This window comes from Salvia hispanica, chromosome 2, assembly GCF_029641045.1.
Source record: "Salvia hispanica isolate PSC_SH4W2 chromosome 2, Shi_PSC_v1, whole genome shotgun sequence".
Lineage (NCBI taxonomy): Eukaryota > Viridiplantae > Streptophyta > Magnoliopsida > Lamiales > Lamiaceae > Salvia > Salvia hispanica.
In genome coordinates this window covers 55,327,828-55,348,616 of record NC_142693.1, presented here as the reverse complement: position 1 = coordinate 55,348,616, position 20,789 = coordinate 55,327,828, and the positions used below count along the sequence as shown (strand labels likewise).

The 20,789-nt window shown below is 35.9% G+C and overlaps 3 protein-coding genes and 1 pseudogene across 3 annotated transcripts; all 4 read right to left on the bottom strand.

Moving 5' to 3' along the window:
• LOC125197739 (protein LIFEGUARD 2-like) overlaps positions 1-7,972 on the bottom strand; it is a 33,906-nt pseudogene extending 25,934 nt beyond the window's left edge.
• Positions 7,973-14,063: 6,091 nt separating this feature from the next.
• Positions 14,064-15,556, bottom strand: LOC125197723 (uncharacterized). The gene is made up of 3 exons (XM_048096333.2): positions 15,531-15,556; positions 14,693-15,431; positions 14,064-14,603 (listed from the first exon to the last, which is right to left on the bottom strand). Exons 1-3 carry the CDS (start codon positions 15,554-15,556, stop codon positions 14,064-14,066), a joined length of 1,305 nt encoding a protein of 434 aa, XP_047952290.2.
• A 645-nt stretch (positions 15,557-16,201) lies between these two features.
• On the bottom strand, positions 16,202-17,170 carry LOC125197707 (protein LIFEGUARD 3-like). Its single transcript, XM_048096332.1, has 4 exons — positions 16,933-17,170; positions 16,741-16,854; positions 16,503-16,660; positions 16,202-16,420 (listed from the first exon to the last, which is right to left on the bottom strand). The coding sequence occupies exons 1-4, from the start codon at positions 17,168-17,170 to the stop codon at positions 16,202-16,204; spliced, it is 729 nt and encodes a 242-aa protein (XP_047952289.1).
• Positions 17,171-18,016: 846 nt separating this feature from the next.
• On the bottom strand, positions 18,017-19,648 carry LOC125201815 (protein LIFEGUARD 4-like). The gene is made up of 4 exons (XM_048100072.2): positions 19,256-19,648; positions 19,076-19,189; positions 18,447-18,604; positions 18,017-18,371 (listed from the first exon to the last, which is right to left on the bottom strand). Exons 1-4 carry the CDS (start codon positions 19,494-19,496, stop codon positions 18,165-18,167), a joined length of 720 nt encoding a protein of 239 aa, XP_047956029.1. The 5' UTR covers positions 19,497-19,648; the 3' UTR covers positions 18,017-18,164.
• Positions 19,649-20,789: the final 1,141 nt, after the last annotated feature.

The window sequence follows — 20,789 nt, the reverse complement described above, 5'->3', positions numbered from 1 at the left end:
GATGAGGTAATTATGTTTATACATAAATTTACATCACAAGTTATATAGCAAGGATAATACCAAGTTAGGTTGGTATTATATAATTAAAGTTTTGGGAATCATATTCGACATGATTAAAACTTTATATGTTGCTATAGGTATTCTACTTTAATTAGTAGATTTTCAGAAGGATCAAAATAATGGATTTTGATAGAGGAATATGTATAAGTGCACTTGAGAAAGGCACATAAAATTATTCCACTGGATCAAAGGGCCTAGAAATATTTTGATCAAATAATCGTGCTCCTTAGCAAGAATTAAGGTTATAAATTACAAGTATATTTTCGTTTTATGTACTCTAGAAAACTATGTTGGTAGATTCTTTTAAAGAATTATAGTTTTGAATACATACTGGCCAAAGCCTGCTTTGAGTATAAGTGGGAGAAAATGTGTGTGAATGTGTAGCACAAGGCCAATAAAGCAGTTGGTATACTCGAAAGCATTCTTTGAGTATAAGTGGGAGATTGTTGGAGTTTGTATACTAAAAGATGCTTCGAGCGTACATGCCTTTGTACAGTCAGCTTGTGCATGTATACGAGAAACGCCATGTCCACTTGTTTACCTAATTATGAGAATAAATAATATAATATAATGGTTTATTATTGAAATATGATAAACAAGTCTAAGGCTTTTTACTAAGAAGGTCAAGTAGGGAAATTCGATGAATCTCCTCATGAGTTTTCCAGTAGGGGACTTGGCCAGATCTAGTAAGAAGAAAAACATATTCACAACCTAGATAGGCTTTGGCTACCTATTGGTACGGTTGCGGTGTTTGTGATAATTCTCTCTTACCTAAGAAGAGATTAGTAACACCGGTGTGGTAAAGCACTGAAAGGATCTAATCCGAAATGTATTCTTTATTGCTATCTACTGAAAGAATATATTTCAGAAAGTTTTGTATTTTCTAGTCTATGATATTAATATCAATATTGTTTATTCAATCAAACGCCACTTTGACTTATCAATATGTGAGAGTTTGTACGTAACTCAAGTTCATGATATCTTGGGTGGTAGTAATTGAATAACATGAAGGTATTGGAATATTATTTCATAGAATTCGCGTGCCCAGTGTGGTATGATTAAATCCCTAAGGGGTGATCCCCAAGAGGTGTTTGAAAAAGGAATTTATTATTCAGAAAACTGCGCAGTTGGAATTTATTCCACGAATAATAAATAAAGTTTCAAACTAGAAAAACTCTTTGGAGAATTAATTTAATTCTAGTCACATAGCAGACAAAAGAATTAAATTGACGGATCAAGATAATCTTAAACGCGGGAAATATTATAAAATAAAATGGACCCAAGTTATTTGTAATTTGGTGATTTAAGTGGGAGTGCAATATTATTCTTTAGTGGAATAAAATAATATTCCATTGATAATATATTAAATCATGGGTTATTTGATTTAATTAGTAATTTATCTAATGGGTGAGCCCAACACTTACGTCATTCCATGGATCCCCAACCTAGCCCAACAAGTCCATTATAAATAGTGATCAGATGTGGAAACCCTAGCACACCATTCACTCACAACACTCCTCCCCTAAACCCTAGTAGCCGTCGCCGGCTCTCTCTCTCTCCCCTTGCCTCGGTTTTCGTGCCTTGGCACGTGGGAGAATTAGGGTTTTGTTTTGTTCTTGTTCTATCCTAATTCATAGGATTAGATCAAGACAATATTGAGTTTGTGATTGGGTTTCCCTAGATCTCTTCAAGACTATTATTGATTATTCAAGATCCGTCCACACGGATGGATGATCAAGGACTAGGAAATAGGTTGGAAGATTCACGGTCGATAAACCAAGGATCTCCGGGTGGTGCAGCTAGCAACTTCGATCCTATGATGGATCAAAAGGAGGTAACAATCAAATCTACGTCAAATTGCATGATTATGTGTTTATTTGATGTTATATCTATAGATCTATGTTTATTGCATTAAATTGGAGTCGAATGCATAATCACCTAAATAGATCCGTTAAGGACCTGTTTGTTTTCCGTGTCTTCCGCTGCGGTAGTCCCAACAATACTTCCTTAGACAGAAAGCAGAAGTTGATGGAGTCTTCCTCAAGTTCAAACATGAGGTGGAGAATGAGACAAACTGCAAGATCAAGATCTTGAGGACAGATAATGGAGGTGAATACACCTCCAACAGATTCAAAGAAATATGTGAAGCTGCTGGTATTAAACAGCAATTCATCGTTCCTTACACTCCTCAACAAAATGGAGTGAGTGAAAGGAAAAATAGAAGTATCGTGGAGATGGGAAGATGTATGCTCCATGGGAAACAGCTGGCCAAACCTTTTTGGGCAGAAGCTATGAATACTGCAGTGTTTTTGCTGAATATATTGACATTGAGGGCACTTACAAATCTCACTCCATTTGAAGCTTAGCATGGTTAAAAGCCAAAGGTCAGTAATCTGAGAATATTTGGATGTTTATGTTTCTATCTTACTCATTCAATTGGAAGAGACAAGTTAGATCAAAGATGGAAGGCTGGAATATTTATGATGGGGATTGGTGCCCCTTGCACAGAGGAAGTCATGCATAAACAAATAAATCATGCATCCAGATCTATTTGACTGATTATGGGATCAATTAACCACATGTTAAACAATCAAAATTGCATACTAGAACGCACATAAATCATGCCTAATTCATGATATTCTACAGATTAAGGTTACCGATCTGATTCTCCAAAGAATCGACGATTCCTTGCTCCTTCTCCACATGAAGATCTTCGTACTCGACCACAAATCTTCTAATCTGTATCCCGAACTCAGATAATGACCTTTGGGTGGGCAAAGCTTGTCAGAATCGAAAAGGGCTTGACTAAATAGAAGACAGAATTCCCACCAGAAGGCAATGAAAATTTCCGTCTCCTCTGGAGAGAGGGGCATGAAATTTTAAGCCCAAAAATCATTAAAATGATCTTCTATTTAGTCTCCTTTATATAGAGTTATGATGGGCCAGATTAGGGATCCATGGAGGTTGAACTTGGGCCAAACCTATTGGACTTTTACTAATTAAATTGAGCCCCAATTTAATACAAGTCCAACAGAATATTATTATCAGCCACTACAGTAAAATAATATTGACTGCCCGTCCAATCCCAAATTACGAGTAATCCGGGCTTTGCCTCTTTAATTTATTATTTTCCGTGTTTAAGATATAAATATCCATTAATTAATTTAAGTCTGCCATTTGACTTTAATTAATTAATATCTTTTTCCAAGAGTTGTCTAGTTCAAAATCTTTATTTATTATTCTGAAATAAATTCCAACCGGCCGGGTTTCTAAATAATAAAACCTTTTTCGAACACTTATTGAGGATATTATCAAACAGGACTCACCCAGCACACGATTCATTGCAATAACAATACTAGCACCTCTAGACATTGATCACCACTACCCAAGATATCAGGATTCTTGGATTGCGAAAAATCCGCACCATTTGATAAATCAAAGTAGTGCATAATCAATATCGTTTGCTCAATATTATGTCAACAATGATTAAGAAATAATAATCACCGAGACTTCGTCTTTCGGTAAATAGCAAGAAAGACTTATCTCAACTGTTAGATCCTTCAGTGCTATACCACACCAGTGTCGTTTATTTCCTAAGGTAAGGAAATATGCGGACTGACACTGCAACCTTTCACGATAGGTAGCCAAAGCCTATCTAGGTTGTGAAATTCTATTTCTCTTCTACAAAGAACCGACTGCGTCACCTTCTGTGAACGTCGTTCACGACCAGTCTACTATGTAGAAAAATTAGACTTGTTTGCTTCTTATACATTTAAATGTTTGAGAAACATCTTATAAATGCACAAGCAAAGATCAATGCGATAAAATTACTTCTTCTCGCTTTGGGTTAAAAGTGGATTGTAAAATTTATTGTATACAAGCAGTTTTATTCGTGCAACATTCTCGAAATATGCTTTTTAGTATACCAATCCTAACAATTTATGGGTTATAGCTCACAATCAAAGGCTTATAGAGTGTATTGTCCAGCCGAGAATAAGGTTATTATAAGCAGAGATGTGACCTTTTTTGAAGATAAGAAATGGGAGGAGACAGGAGATGAAAAGGGGAACAATGAAGCTCCAGAAGTGACTGCATTGAAGAGCAAAAATGAGCAAAATGGTGAAGTTGAAACTGAGCTCCTGATTGAGGAATCAATCGACCATGAACCTGTAAGAGGGACCAGGTCACTTGGTGAGATCTATGCTAGGTGTAATGTAGCATTGATCGAACCAGGTTCCATAGAGGAAGCCAAAGCAAAATGGAGAATGGTTGAATGCCATGAAGGAGGAATTGATGATGATCAACAAGAACAATACTTGGGAGCTGGTGGATAAGCCTTCACACAAAAAGGCTATAGGTGTCAAATGGATTTACAAAATAAAGTTGAATCCAAATGGCACAATGAACAAATATAAAGCCAGGCTAGTTGTCAAAGGGTATGCTAAGTAAGTGGTGTTGATTACTCTGATATATTTGCTCCAGTTGCTAGAATGGATACTATCAGGCTATTACTTGTTGTTGCTGCTCAGAAACGATGGAATGTCTACCAGTTAGATGTAAAATCAGCCTTCCTCAATGGTGAGCTAAGTGAGGAAATTTAAGTAAACCAGCCTGATGGTTTTATTGTTGAAGGTCAGGAGGAGAAAGTCTACAAACTCAACAAAGCTTTATATGGTTTAAAGCAAGCTCCAAGGGCTTGGTACAACAAGATTGATGCTCATCTTCAGCAACTCGGATTTCAGGAAAGATTGAGTGAAGTGACTCTTTATTTTAAACAAAATAAGAGTGGTCTGGTTGTGGTGTCCATTTATGTGGATGATCTATTAGCTACTGGAGATGAAGAAAGTGAAATTCAGAAGCTAAAAGATGGATTAATGAAAGAGTTTGAAATGACTGATCTTGGAAAAATGGTATACTTCTTAGGCATGGAAGTTCATCAGAAGAAAGGTGACATTTTTCTATGTCAAAAGAAGTATACCAAGGAGGTGCTAAAGCGTTTCAATATGAGTGAATGCAAGTCAGTTTCAACTCCCGCGAATCAGAAGGAGAAGTTGAGCAGGGGAAGCGAGCAGGAGTCAAAACTTGAAGGTGAATACAGGAAGATGGTGGGATGCTTGATGTACTTAACAGCTACCAGACCAGATATTCAACATGTTGTCAGTATTCTGTCTCGATTTCTCCACTGTGCAAATGAAGAACATCTTACAGTAGCAAAGAGAGTACTTAGGTACTTGAAAGGAACTCAAGGCTATGGTGTGAGATTTATGGAAGTTCAAGAAATGAAGCTGGTTGGCTATGTGGATAGTGATTGGGGTGGTTAAGCAGAGGACATGAAGAGTACAACAGGTTTTTGTTTCTCTTTGGGATCAGGATGCTTCTCATGGAGCACAAAGAAGCAAGAAGTAGTTGCACAATCCACTACAGAAGCTGAGTTTATAGCAGCAACAGCAGCTGCTAAACATGCTGTTTGGCTAAGGAAATTGTTGTGTGATCAGGGCATGAAGGAGAGCAATCCAACAATACTACATGTGGACAACCAAGCAGCTATTGCCATTTCACAAAATCCAGTGTTTCATGGCAAGACAAAGCATTTCAAGATAAGGTTCTACTATCTTAGAGAAATGCAGCAAGATGATGAAGTGAAGTTGAGCTACTGCAAAACACAAGATCAAATTGCTGATGTGTTTACTAAACCTCTTGCTGTGAGCAGGTTCAGTCAACTCATTCATGAAGTTGGAGTGTGTCCAGGGGTCTAAGCCAAGGAGGAGATATGTGGTGAAGTGAATTAGACTTGGATTTGAATTTTAAGTTTAGTATTTCAAATTTAGTATTTCTGTTATTCGAATAATATGTAAAAGCAAGTCTTTGACTTGTTCTCTGCAATATCTTTCTAGTCAAGTTTAGTTGCTATTTTTTAGGAGTCTTATTAGTTGCTTAGTTAGTGGATTAGTTGCTGCAGTACGTGTTTTAGTGGTTAAGCTAGTATTTTTTCTGTCTATTTAAGATTGAGTGATCATCACAAATTAATATTCAAGTTCTACATTCGATCATCTCTCTGTCTTCATCTTTTCTCATATTACTCTCTATTATTCAAAGCAATTTAGAGCTATAATCTCTGCTTATTCAAGTAGATATATTAGAGAAGAGAGTGAGAGATTTGTGAGTTAGAAACCACAAGAGCCAAGGAAATTGAAATCACGGCCTCGCTTAGCAACCCAGAATGTGTACAATGTGAGGCTCACTACCACCGCAGCAGTTAAGATGACGGATTCAAGAATCACTTTCCCTGATCAATTCATTGAATCAGTAATCAATTGAAAACGATGACAAGAAATACAAGTTCAAAAAAATGAGAGAAAAACTGACCATTGGTTTTGGCGCAAGAGCGTGAAAATGGAGAAGAGGAAGTAATTCAGAGGATGCTTCTGGTAATAGAGATGCAACAGCCACACCACTGCAACTCCACACACAAAAACAATTGCCTGTTCACTATGTAAGAGATGGGTTGAACAGAAATGAAACAAGGCCAGATTTGTAACTGATGGGCCCACACAATTGAAAACTTTCGTGGTTGTTCAGTGAGTAAGAAATGAGCTTCAGTTTTGAGTTGGTGGATTTTTGCATTAATTTTTAATTGGCTTTTTTGAATTGAACTGACTGGATTGCCCCTAACACCAATCCAGATTCCATGCGGAAGGGGGGGACTTTAGCTTCGACGAAAAAATTCTAGCAGTTTGGAATGGAACTTGTCTTAACCTTGCAAAAAAATGAAGAAAATGTAGCAGACATTACTTTCCATTGCTAATTGTATCAACAATCAAAAACTACTTCATTTTCCCCACCTCGGTATATCCCTCCAATTTCAAAATATGCTCATTGTCGCTAATCTCACCGCGGTAAGCTCGATCACTTTAGACTGATCCCCCACTTTGATTTGCTTTTAATTCATCGATTTATTGTTAAAATAGGTGCCGCCATTTTCGAGCTCGGATTTCAAGCTGTGGCAGATGATTTTGAGCTTATCGAGCTTCTTCTCGAGCTCAACCATGGAGTCCTTGAGCTTGGAAGCTTCTACACAAAACAACAAAAAAGGGGGCTTACTTCGACAAACCGTGAGGCCGCCGATGCAGAGCTAGGGCATCAAATGTCCTTTCTGTTTGAAGGGGTACTCAATTTGGGGGTGGAAATTGAACAGTACAGGGGGGGCACAGTCGACATTTTGTATTCAACTCTTGAAGCAGTTTTCGATGTTGTTTCAATCAGTAGCCTCTTCCCAAGAAATGAAAATTGGTTATTTACGCACTCAACAGTGCGGGTCAGTTGTATTTGTAGGGCCGCCCAGAATTAAAATCAAGTATAGTGAACATCCTTTTACGACCAAAAATAGACCCAAATCTTACTATATCCAACAAAGTGAACAGGCCCTTAGAATCACTAAAAAAAACTTACTCCTTATTTATAACTAACACAAATGTCGAGACGTTGGAATAAATTAATGATAAATTAATTTAACTTTTTGCTTTTTAGAACGCTTTTATTTGTTAGTGACATATTTAGAAACACAAATTAGTGTTTTGAAATGCATTAAAAAAGAGTTTTGTTTTTTTTTTTTTTGTTATAGTGTATAAAATCAGAGTATTGTGTGTGTGTAAGAATTGTGTAAGTATGTACCTACAAAATAGATGACGAGGAGGAGAATGTGAACCGCCAAACCACCGCGGGTGGTTGCGAAGAAATGCGAAATTGGGTGAACGGTGACAACGACAGCAGCGACGGCGACGGTAAGGAGCAATTGAATGCTGATTATGACGTATACCTTACGAATGAAGGCCCACCGCAGCTCAGGGCTCTCTTGCATCGTCGGGTACAGCCTGCCGCCGCCAACTTCCACGTCAGCTTTCCAGGAACACATCGTTTTACTTTGAATTGCTGAGAGGGTTGTGGGTTTTTAGAGTTTGGGATTGATTGGTATATATACTATGGGATTGGGGTGAGAGAGTTTGGATTTCAAAGCTTTACTAACAATGTTGCATGTCATATTCAGCGTGTCGAGTAATATGTATCCAATATAGTGCAAATGTATGTGTTATAAATATTGCCTACACTATGTAAGGGTGAGTAAAATATTTAAAATCCAAAAATCTAATTTTAAAATAAATTGAAACATACTAAAATTCGGTTAAGAGTTTTTGGATTTTCAAACGTGGAAAAGTAGCAAGTCATTTTGATTATTTGGAGAATCATCTACATAAAATTTAATTCCATAAATTTAATATATTATGTGAATTAAATGTGTAATCTACATGTTCAAATGTGTTATAAGTGCGAATTGCATTAATCCACATTATCACCTGAATATATTTTTTTGTAAATTTATATAGAGGGTTTTGTAGTCCGCGAACTTTGTTATATCATCATTTTAGGTCTGTGAACTTTAAAAATATTTTTGAGTCCGTCAACTACGAGTTAATATCAATCAAAGTAATTTTTTACTATTTCTGAGTACTTTTTATAAATTTTCATATGGAAAAACTTCGAATTTCTTTCTACTTCGAATTTCTGATGTTCTACTTCTAAAAGCATGAATTCAGAATATATATGTATATAGCCAAAATTAATCAAGAAAGGTTGATGTCACAGTTAATGTGAACCTTTAAATTAATGCACATTTTATATTGCATGTTGCTACTACGATAAGGGCTATAAGCACTTTTAACATGGATATAATATAAGTCGATGAAACCTATAGCTAGGCATGCACACGGTTCAAAAACCGCCGGTTCCAGTTTGGAACCGGCGGTTCACGGTTCAAGATTTCAGTGAACCTGAACCGGCCCGCCAAGGATCTAGGCGGTTCCGGTTCTGGTTCAAAAAACCGGCGGTTCTGGCAACGGTTCAAAACCGGCGGTTCCGGCAACGGTTCAAAACCGCCGAGGTCCGGCCAAAACCGCCGGTTCCGGGCCGGTTCGGTGGTTAACTTAATTTTTTTTTTTTTTTTGCATAAACCATTCTTGATTTTCTCATTTATAGAGACATCCTTGGATGTTTTATGTTTCACTTTCAATGTGGGACAAGTTATATTGAAGTATTTTCTTTTATAACTACATGTTTAGATCATTCATTCATCTTTTTCCAATGTGGGATATAAAACTTTCTTTTGTCTTCTACTTTCCTTCATTTTTTGTATTATATATATAAACAAAATAATTATTTGAATATATTCTTGATAGATAAAAATAAACAATGATTGAGAAATATAATTTGTATATAGAAAAATAATTATTTGTATAATAGAAGTAGTTATCATTAGGTTTATACAATTTGCATAATAATTATTCTTTTAACGTGTATAATTGTATTATTAGTTAATGTATGCATAAATTTATAAACATAAGCAAATCGATAATGATAAAGAACTTTTGAATAATAGTTCATGTAATAATATTTGTTTTTAAATTATAATAATAGAAGATAGAGTACTAATAATACTAATATAGACAAAGAATGATGGGAGATCTATCATATATTTTCTTTTATTTGAGGCTTTAATTTTGAAGAGAGTGTATTGGAATATTCTTATTTATGGTTACATATTCTTGGAGGTGTTACTCTTTCTTTCAATGTGGGATAAAAGTTATTATTTATAACCATATGATAGATCTCCCATCATTCTTTGTCTATATTAGTACTCTATATTCTATTATGATAATTTAACAACAAATATTATTACATGAACTATTATTCATTAGTTCTTTATCATTATCGATTTGCTTATATTTAAATTTATGTATATGTTACATAATACTACTATTATACACATTAAGAGAATAATTATAATACAAATTGTATAAGTCTAACAATAACTATTATACAAATAATTATTTTTCTATATATAAATCATATTTCTCAATAATTATTTATTTTTATCAATCAAGAATGTATTCAAATAATAATTTTGTTTATATATATTACACAAAAAATGAAGAAAAGTAGAAGATAAAAGAAAGTTTTGTACCCCACATTGGAAAAAGATGAATGAAAGATCTAAACATGTAGTTATAAGAGAAAACACTTCAACCTATTTTGTCCCACATCGAAAGTGGAACATAAAACATTCAAGGATGTCTCTATAAAAGAGAAATAATCAAGAATAGTTTCATAGAATTCACAAGCCCATCAAATATATATGGGCTATTATGAATTCCTTCTATTCATTTATTTGTAAAATTGTTTTTTAAATATAACAATCAATTTTTATAAATAAAAAATATTTTTTTTTAAAATTTTAATTGAACCGCCGGTTTAACCGTTGAACCGGCGGTTCGGAACCGTCGGTTCTGGTTCCACATTTCTTTGAACCTGAACCGGCCCGCTAGAACCGCCGAACCGTTTGCCGGTTTGAACCGTCGGCGACGGTTCCGGTTCCGGTTCATGAACCGGCGGTTCTGAACCGCCGATTAACCGCCGGTTCGGTTCGATTTGTGCATGCTATATATCAAATCTATATGCTATATCCTCTTGGTTAATTAGAGAAAAATGGCACAATTTCTCCCAACATGATATTTCATCATCACTCTTTTCACTCTAGGAACAACTATTTCCTTAAAATATTATATCTCAGAATATTTACATTGAAAATTACTAAAGTATAAGTTTTCAATATGGTGTTGATATATAACGCATCTACTACCTTGGAACGAAGGAAGTAACTTTATATAAGGTTATACTTTTTTACACCTACGTATGCGTATAAATGCATGTGTTTTAGTTTGAGAATCTTGAATGCTAAATAGAGCCGGAATATATGCAATCGACAATTATCACACATATTGACAAATTTGACAATATTGGAGGGGAGTGTTATATTGCTAACTCATAACTTAATTGCTAACTACAACTAAATAATAGCCATTAGATATTCAAATTAAGGGCTTAGATCAGTAATCCTTAAATGTCAATACGATCAACGAAAAACGTCAATAAGGTCATAGAATTAATTCCAAAAAATATCAATAGGGGTATTAATGTCAATTAACTACATGTTTAGTTATAACTAACTTTTAAAAGAAATCCCAAAACTTTAAATTTATATAACATATATCAAATTAAAGATAATTTCATAAGGATTTCAACGATATCGTACATGCGTATGTTCCGACGTCAAAATTTGAAAAAAAATTCAAAATTTTTTATTTTTTCGTACAAGCAGAAATGTCAGCATACTATATAAAATATGTCAATATAATACATGTAGAATGTCAATATAAGCAATGGGTTAACATTCTTAAAGCATTGTGTTGATCTTTTCAAAACACTATATTGACATTTTCATCCAAAACTCTAATTTGGAGTTTTTTTTATCTTTTTTGATTTTGTTAATAAAAACGAAAGTTACACGTAGTAAATTATAGACCACACGTTTTCTAAAATCCTATGACCTTAAATTAGTTGTAGTTAGCAATTAAATGATGAGTTTGCAATTGATCACTCTCCATGTGATTAAATGGTATTTTAGAAAGCCGCTAAATTTTAATTACTATGTGTGTGCTTCTAAAACTTATTATGACATGAGCTGCACCATCTCGTATCAGACAAATTAAGGAACATGAACATGGTGCAATTTTTATTTTTTTGGCAAATTGATATTGCAATTTGCAAATAACGAATCTGATACAGTGTCTAGAGTTTATTTAATAGGGAGTAATACTTTTAATAAATTAGAGCTACATTAATTGCTCCATGTCCACGAATAAGAGTTTTAACTTTTTTTTAACAATAATTTTTAAAAATGTGAAAAAATGTGAGTTGAAACAAACAGTGAAATCATTTATAGAATTAATTTCATAATGAGGAGTGAGTAAAATGAGTTAATAAAATGTGAGACTAATAACAAGACAATGACCTGAAAGAAAAGCAATGCAACATACTCCCTCCGTCCCAGTTTTATAGTCACTTTTTGCCATAAAAGTCCGTCCCACATTTATAGTCACATTTAGAATTTGCCATATTTGAACATCAAATTTTACTCCATTATTCACTAAAATTACACTCAAATGCCATTATCAACACAAAAATAAATCACAAAATAAATCAAAAACATAAAATCCCTTTACCCCACCCCCAACTCCCCCAACCCCCCATTTGAGTTTCACTTCTCTCTCACTCCACCTACCCGTCTCCCTCTATTCCTAATCTAAGGAACCCTAATCGGCTCCTACTATATTCGCCGATCTAAATCCGACGATTACTCACTCCATCTCTGTTCGCTTATCATGGTCGATGAGTGGGATGATTTGCCGGAGTTTGAATCGTTGCTGTCTTACGATACACCTCCCGGAACCCTAATCGTCCCTGATACACCACCGGAAGTCATTGCACGGTGGGAAATCGAACGAGCGGTAGATTTTTACCACCGATCGGGAAATCGACGACGGTTTGAGGGCGTGGACGGGTCTAAGGTCATCGAAGACACTGAGATTCCCCCACCGGCTGAGGTCTTCGACGGATCTGAAACCCAGCCAACGTCCATTGGCTTTGACGTGTCTGAACGTCAACCACCGTTCCAGCCCTATGAAGACTCTGAAACACAGGCTCCGTCAGAGGGCTTTCATGGATCTGAACGTTCACCGCCGTTCCAGCCCTATGAAGACTCTGAAACGCAGGCTCCGTCGGAGGGCTTTGACGGACCTGAACATCCACCGCCGTTCAATCCCTATGCAGACTCAGAAACACCTGAACCATCACTCACCTTTGACGCATCAGAACCTCAACCACAGTCTTCATTAAAGGTGGAGTACACCGAGAATGAAAAAGCAATGTTGTTGATCTTGTTGCCTAGCATGAAAGATCTCCTCTAATCTGAGTATTTTTTCAATTATAAGCCACTCCCTGTGTAGGGTTTGGAGGCTGTTTCAGTTGAATTGATTGAGGGTTATTGTTGCCTTGGCTGTGGTGGTTTGTTTGATACTCCATGATGAAATTTTTCTGATGAATTACATGTGATAATCTGTGTTATTCACTGCATTGGTTGATTTGTTGTGAACTTAGCCACCCCTTAAATGGTTTGGAGGCTCTGATTTGCTCTGTGGCTCCTCTGTGATGAGGCTTTTCTGAGAGTGTTGTATGCTAAGCTATGATTGCTCTGTATTGGTTGGTTTTTTGTGAACTAAGCCACCCCTTTGATGGTTTGGAGGCTTTGATTTGCAAATTTGCTGTCTTTGGTTGGTTTGTTGGCTCTGATTGTATGTTTACTCCTCTGTGATGAAGCTTTTCTGAGAGTGTTGTATGCTAAGCTATGATTGCTCTGTATTGGTTGGTTTTTTAGTGAACTTAGCCACCCTTAGATGGTTTGGAGGCTCTGATTTGCAAATTTGCTGTCTTTGGTTGGTTTGTTAGCTCTAATTGTATGTTTACTCCTCTGTGATGAAGCTTTTCTGAGAGTGTTGTATGCTAAGCTATGATTGCTCTGTATTGGTTGATTTGTTGTGAACTTAGCCACCCCTTAGATGGTTTGGAGGCTCAGATTTGCTCTGTGGCTCCTCTGTGATGAAGCTTTTCTGAGAGTGTTGTATGCTAAGCTATGATTGCTTTGTATTGGTTGGTTTTTTGTGAACTAAGCCACCCCTTTGATGGTTTGGAGGCTTTGATTTGCAAATTTGCTGTCTTTGGTTGGTTTGTTGGCTCTGATTGTATGTTTACTCCTCTGTGATGAAGTTTGTGTGATTATAAGCCACCCCTGTATTAGGTGTGGAGGCTTAAACCTCATGCTGAAGCTTTGCTTAGGGTTTTTTTAAAACAAAACACACACCAATCATGTCTTACACTTGGAGTTCATACAAAGTGCAGTTTCTACCCCAGTAACCAAGCCTAGTTACCATACCCCATAGTGCAGCCTAGTAATCCTAATCCAAAATGAAGTCTATAACCCAAAAAACAAGTTTACATCCTAAACACCAAGCTATTTTGATGCTTATACTGTAAACCCCTTGATCCCAGTGGCCTAGTTACACATCTAAAACATTGAATAGATGTCCTATGTCATATGAGACACCCACATCATTCTCAGGGAGTAGTAGATACTCCAAACTTTCCCTTACCAGATTTTCTTCAACTTCAAGTGATGTAGGAAGCCCCACTGTCCTTCTCAGCCTTTCTTTGTTTAAGTGGGGTATCTTGTAGTTGTTGCCCCCATGCACTTCTAGGATCTTGCTAAAACAACTTTGCAATGTTAAGAAAACATTGTTCAGAGTTTGTGGTGTGAGTTCCTCAAAAGAACTCCAAACATTACCCAATAATTGATCTATATTGGTGGCTACTTTATCATCTTGTAGTGATTGTATGGCCCTAAAAAAGCCAAGGTCCAATACATTTGTGTCTGGGGAGTTTGCTGGTTGGCTAATTAGATGGAATTTAAATCCATCTGAACTTGCAAGAGCCTCAAATTGTGAGTCAGAGGAGTTTAGGTGAGGTTTGGCATTGTCTTGTTGGATATATATCTCCTTGCTTGCATTGGCTGGCCATTTAGCCTTGATTGCTGGAATAATCTGTGCATTATGTGTGAATAAATGAATGAATGGCTAAATGATGACATTACAAATGTCTGATAGGAATGTGAGTTGGAAAATATTGATACCTGATTCAGGAGACATTCTCTCATTGCTTCCTTGTTAACTGATGGGATAGGCTTGGTCTCCAGTGTCCCTCTTGGCCTATTCTTTGACTTCCTTTTGGCTGGAACTTGTTCTGTGAATGGGAATATACCTATTTTACCATCAAAGATGGTCTGCCCATCTGTGCCAAACTGTGGCCTACTTACAGCACACATGAACATCACTTTTGTGATGAATCTTTTTGATTTGCAAGACCTGTAAGGCTCATCCTCATCCGGCAACAGGTAGTATCTGTCTGAAGCCTTTGTCATGTAAAACCATTTCTCATCAATATGAACTGTGTTGAGCATTGCATGGTAAAGAAGCTTCCCTTCATATATGGCTGGCTGAATATGACTAAGACACCATCTCATTCTACTGATTTTATTTGCTTCAGTGAGAGCTGGCTTTATGGCATTTGTATGTGGCCTTATTAGGCCATTCTTTGCCCATCTACCAACTGTGGTCTTGCTCACTTCCATCTTACTAGCAACTTTTCTATAGTAAGATCTCTCAAGAACAGTCAATTCTCTGAACTTATCTTCATCAAAAATTACTTTACCTGTTTTCTTAGTATATCCTGATGCTCTGCTCCTCATGACAACAGGTTCCCCATCTTGAATGTGTTGCTTGGCTATCCCCCATATGCGGGTCACTGTCCTTCTGTGGACTTTGAATCTGTTGGCTGCCAGTGGAAATGAACCATGTGGCAGGACTCCAGTTCTGCATTGCTATTGAAGGAACTGCACAATATGGTTCTTCTCTTAGCTGGTCAAAGTCTTGCAGCCCCTCGGCCCCTGCTCTGGTTCTGCCTCTGGAAACTGCTCCTGCTCTATATGTGGCTCCATCTGGAGCATATGCTCCTGCTCTGTCTATTGCTCCATCTCTTGCTCCATCTCCTCGGCCCTATGATGAAAATTTTCTGAGGGTAATTTAGCTATAAATACCTTTTGGTTGATTTGTTGGTGGGTGGAGTTCAAGTTGTTGGAATAATGGTGGAGTGAATGTATTTATAGGCATAGTTTAGCTTAGATTTGATTTTGGATTTTTCCCTCCAATTGTTTGTAATGAATTTTTCCCTCCTTAATTTGGAGTTTGAGTTAATGAAAATTGAATTTAGTTCCCTCTTTAATGTGTTGAGATGCTTAGGGCCGAATTTACATGGTTGTGGAATGTGTGAAACAGTTTTTTTCTTTTAACTTTGACATAGCTTAAATGTTTGTAAAGAAAAAAGATTTAACAAGTTGGAAAATTAATAACCATAACTTTACATAATTTAAACAACCAAACTTATAAGTAGAAAAAGACACCATTTTTAAATCTAAAAAGTCAACTCATCTCACTTTCTACCAACCCACTTCATTTATTACACACTCCACCTCTCACTTCATTAATTACACACTCCACCAATTCCTTAAAACCCGTGCCCTAACTAATTGTGACTATAAATGTGGGACGGAGGGAGTATCAAACAAGAAACAACGCAAGTACAATCAATTTCTCTGTCGACGATTAGCAGATATAAGTGCTCGTAAGAATTTCAAGAACATGTTGAGGATGTCAAAGTAGAGTGTGATCGAAGCCCAAATGTACTGCTCGTATTTGTTGCGTTTGATCAAATTATCCGTATCGATTATGATGTAGGCACAAAGGAGGAGTATGAAAAGCCCATTGTACAACATTGTGGAGATTTTTCCCAATGGGAAAAAGATCTGCACGAACACAAACACGAACGCAACATTAGATATGCGCTAGTCAAGTCGAGACTATAGTAGTACAAAGAAATGTCCTGACCTGGAATATGACAAGAAGGACGAGAGTGACAACAACAGTGATCACGAAGGGAACGAGGAAGCTGAAGTCCTCACCTCTCCTCGCGGCCCAGAATGTGTACAACGTAAGACATACCACCACGGCCAGTGTCGCGGCCGCTGCCTCTATTACTATCATCGCTGGTTTTGGTGATAGATTAGATTAGATATGAAAGAAGCAAAAATGATAGATTTGATTTACTTGATTAATTCATACTCACCACTAACAAATGAAACTGCAAGGCCAACAAGTAAGCCCATAAAGAGTGTAAATATGCCAAGCAAAATGAAGTTGATGGGATGCTTGTGTTGGAGAGCAGAGAGTAAGCATATAACTGTGGCATATACAAATCATTAGACTATATTTAATGTTAAATTTTGTAATTATTTAAGAAAAAATTAAATTTTCTCACCCATGAAAACAGATATTAAGATGACTGCGTAAATAGCCCAGCCAGCCCAAGTGGTTCCGAAGAAAAGAGCAATGGATTGGTGGTCCGCGACGAAGGCTGCGACCACGATAGTAGCAATGAGTTGAACGGCGAGGATTGTGTAAACTTTACGAATAAATGCCCATCGTAGTTGTGGGTTTTCTTCCATAGATGGATACATGAGAGCCGCCTCAATATCATCACTCTTCTCGTTCGACATTTTTCACTTCTAATTAATAGGAGTATTTCTTTCTGCTTCAAATTTCTGATGTTCTACTTCTAAGAGCATGAATTCAGAATATATATAGCCAAAATTAATCATGAAAGGCTGCTGTCACAGCTAATGTGAACCTTTAAATTAATGCACATTTCACATAATATAAGCACTTTTTAACATGGATATATATATCTGTATTGTGTAGTTAGTATACGATAAAATTATAGTTTAAGACTAAAATTGTAGACCTGTTCATACTTGAGTTAAAAAATTTAAAATTAATATTTATCAATTAGTCCTGTGTAATATACGCTGGAATTTTACCTGAATTTTAACCATGTAAATGGAGTAGAAATTAATTGACATCAAATCAACGTTATTTTGATCCAAAAAATTAGAAGTAGAAAAATCAACGCGCCACCTGAAACTATCTTATTTTCAGAATCAAAATGATGTTATTTCTAAATTGGACATGTCTGAAAAAATGATACTACTGCTAGTAACTGGCTAGCAGTAAAATTGTGACTCTATATTGACCCTATAACAACCCAAATATTCCACATAGAGGCACATGTAGCCAAGCATGATTTTGATTAATCACGTGAAAGAACATGAAATCTAAGAAATTTTATGAAAAATCCAACTTCCAATCATTTATACAAATTCCAGTCATTTCAGGTCTTGGATACATTGTGATTTTTGAGGAATTGTGGAGTAACAATTAATAGTCAACTCAGCATATTTCGTGACTTCATGGGTACATGGTTGTAACAACCAATATATTAATATTAAACTAGATATATGCACATGTGGCATGTATAATCATGTGAACACATGACCTGGAACAACTTATGAAAGAATAAGGAAGGAGCTCTAATATTTGTCAGGAATTGAACTTCAATCATATACACATATCAAGATTTAAACCCTCATTTCATCTACATTTCCAAGGCAAACTTTCTACACTTATCAAGATAAACAACTTCAACTATACATTTTAACTCTCAGCAGCTCTGAAGAATGACAACAGGGATAGGAAGAGGTTGATGATATCCAAATAGAGAGAAACCGCAGCCCAGATATACTCGTCATAGTTGTAGCGCTTGATCAGATTATCAGTGTCATACACAATGTAACCACAGAAGATTATGGATGCCAAACCCCCGTAGATCATCACACCAAGCTTACCAAGAGGGAACAGAATCTGCACCACCATCGTCCATCGAACATTTTAGATTGTAATTAATCACAACATTTAAATAAATAGGTATGTATGTACCTGAATGATGCCAAACAGGATGACCACAATAAGGGCGCCAAAGAGGAAAGGACCAAGGAAATTGAAATCACGGCCTCGCTTTGCAGCCCAGAATGTGTACAAGGTGAGGCTCACTACCATCGCAGCCGTTAAGATGGCAGATTCAAGAATCACTTTCCCTGCATACAGAGACTTAGTCATCCAGTGAACTCATCTCAAGGTGCTTTCAACGTTCAAGTGTATCAGTAAATGAGCAAGTCTCCAAATCCTATATTCAACCGAGATAGCATTGCTCAGGCCAACCAACGATTAGAGCCTACTGAACGGAAAATACATCAAGATCGTAGAAACTAGAAAGGGAATAAATGATAATAATTCTTGTTTGGCTACTCTGCTTCAAATAGCCATACCAATCCATTACATCAGATTCACTTGAAAATGATTCTCAAACTACAAGAATAATAAATGCAGATAAACCCTAAACCCTCTGATAAGCGACTAGACAGTAGCTATAAATTCGAATAGACAGTAGGCAGAATTAACATTTAATCATCTTGATTTATTAAAAAAAAAATCAATCGTAAATTCTGCAAGGAATATTTGGTGTGTAAAATTGGGCATAAACAAGAAGAAGAAAAATGAAGACTAACCATTGGTGTAAGAGCAAGCCAAGCCGACTAGAAAGGCTAGCGAGAGCGAGAAAATGGCGAGAAGGAAGTAATTGAGAGGGTGCTTCTGGTAATAGTAAAACAAGGGCCACAGCACTGCGCACAAAAGCAATTAGAATTCCACAAAATGAAACACTAATATTGCCAAGTGTAAATATGTACCTAGAAAAGGGATGAAGATGAGGAGAATGTAAAGCACCAAACCAGCGCGGGTGGTTGCGAAGAAATGCGAGATTGGGTGAAGGGTGATGACGACGGCAGCGACGGCGGCGGTGAGGAGCAATTGGATGCCGATTATGACGTAAATCTTACGAATGAAGGCCCACCGCAGCTCGGGGGTCTCCAGCATCGTCGGGTACAGCCTGCCGCCGCCGACTTCCACGTCATCTTTCCGGTAAGACATGGTTTTACTTTTTCAGAGGGTTGCAGAATTTTGGAGTTTGGGATTGCTTAGTGGAAAGGGAATGTATATCTATAATCTATAGACTATATATATACATGGGCATGGAATGGGTGAATGAGAAGGAGAAAGTTGTAGATGCATCGTTTGGAATTTCACCAAACTAATTCCAGACCTCTCTCGATTTTATTCAAAATATAATTACTTCCATTAACAAAGATAATCCAGGTCACACGTGTTCGACTAACAGCGTTTTGATTTCAAATCATCACTAACAATGTTGCATGCCTTATTCGGTATCCAATATACACCAAAATATTTTAAATTCAATGTCGGATAACGAATTTAATTGAAATTTAAATTTTGATTAACATTTTTTGGATTTTTGGTTTTAATTTCGTAGGAGATCTTCGATTTTAATTTGTTTGAAAATTTGAATATTCAATTGGATCGGGTTGCATATTTTTTAAAATCCTACAGAAGATCATCTGTTTTTTTCTTTTTTATTGTCCCATTCAAAATGAATTATTATTAAAAGTAGAAAGTCTTGTATTTCTATTTTATTAAAATAAAAAGAAAATTCTAAAATAAATTAAATTAATAGTAATTAATTTGAATTTAATGACTTAATATTACCATTGTGTCTTATAAATAAAAAATATTTTCATTTTAATTTGTTATTTAAAATTATGCAATTCTAGTTTAAAATTTTTTTTTAACAACATATTACATCTACACGTCATTTTACTTACAACTTACAACTTATAACATTAAACGTAGCAATTTACATATTTTACGAACTTCATCGTCCATTAACAATACTAATAATATGGACCTTATAATCTATTAATATTACTTTCTCTGTTTTACTTTGTTATTTATGCCTTCAAACTCGTGTTATTGCAAAATTTTGTTATTCTTAAAAGACTAGTAACTAGTACTTCCCACAGAAATATGCTCATTTGCTAATCCACCCCTTAATTATTACAACTAATTTAAGACCATGAGATTTTAGAGATATAATAGTTTATAAATCGTCATGCGTAACTAATTTTTATTTTTAATATTAAAATAATAGAAATAATTACCAAAGTTAGGGTTTTTAAACATATCACCATAATGCCTTAAGTATGTTAACACAATAAAATATTGGCATTCTACACACACTATGTTGACATATTATAACAGTTGATAATATTTAACTATTTGTTGAAAATAACAAAATTCATAAAAAAATTTCAAATCTTGACATTGAAACATATGCAATTGAGATCTCGTTATAATCCTTATGAAAAA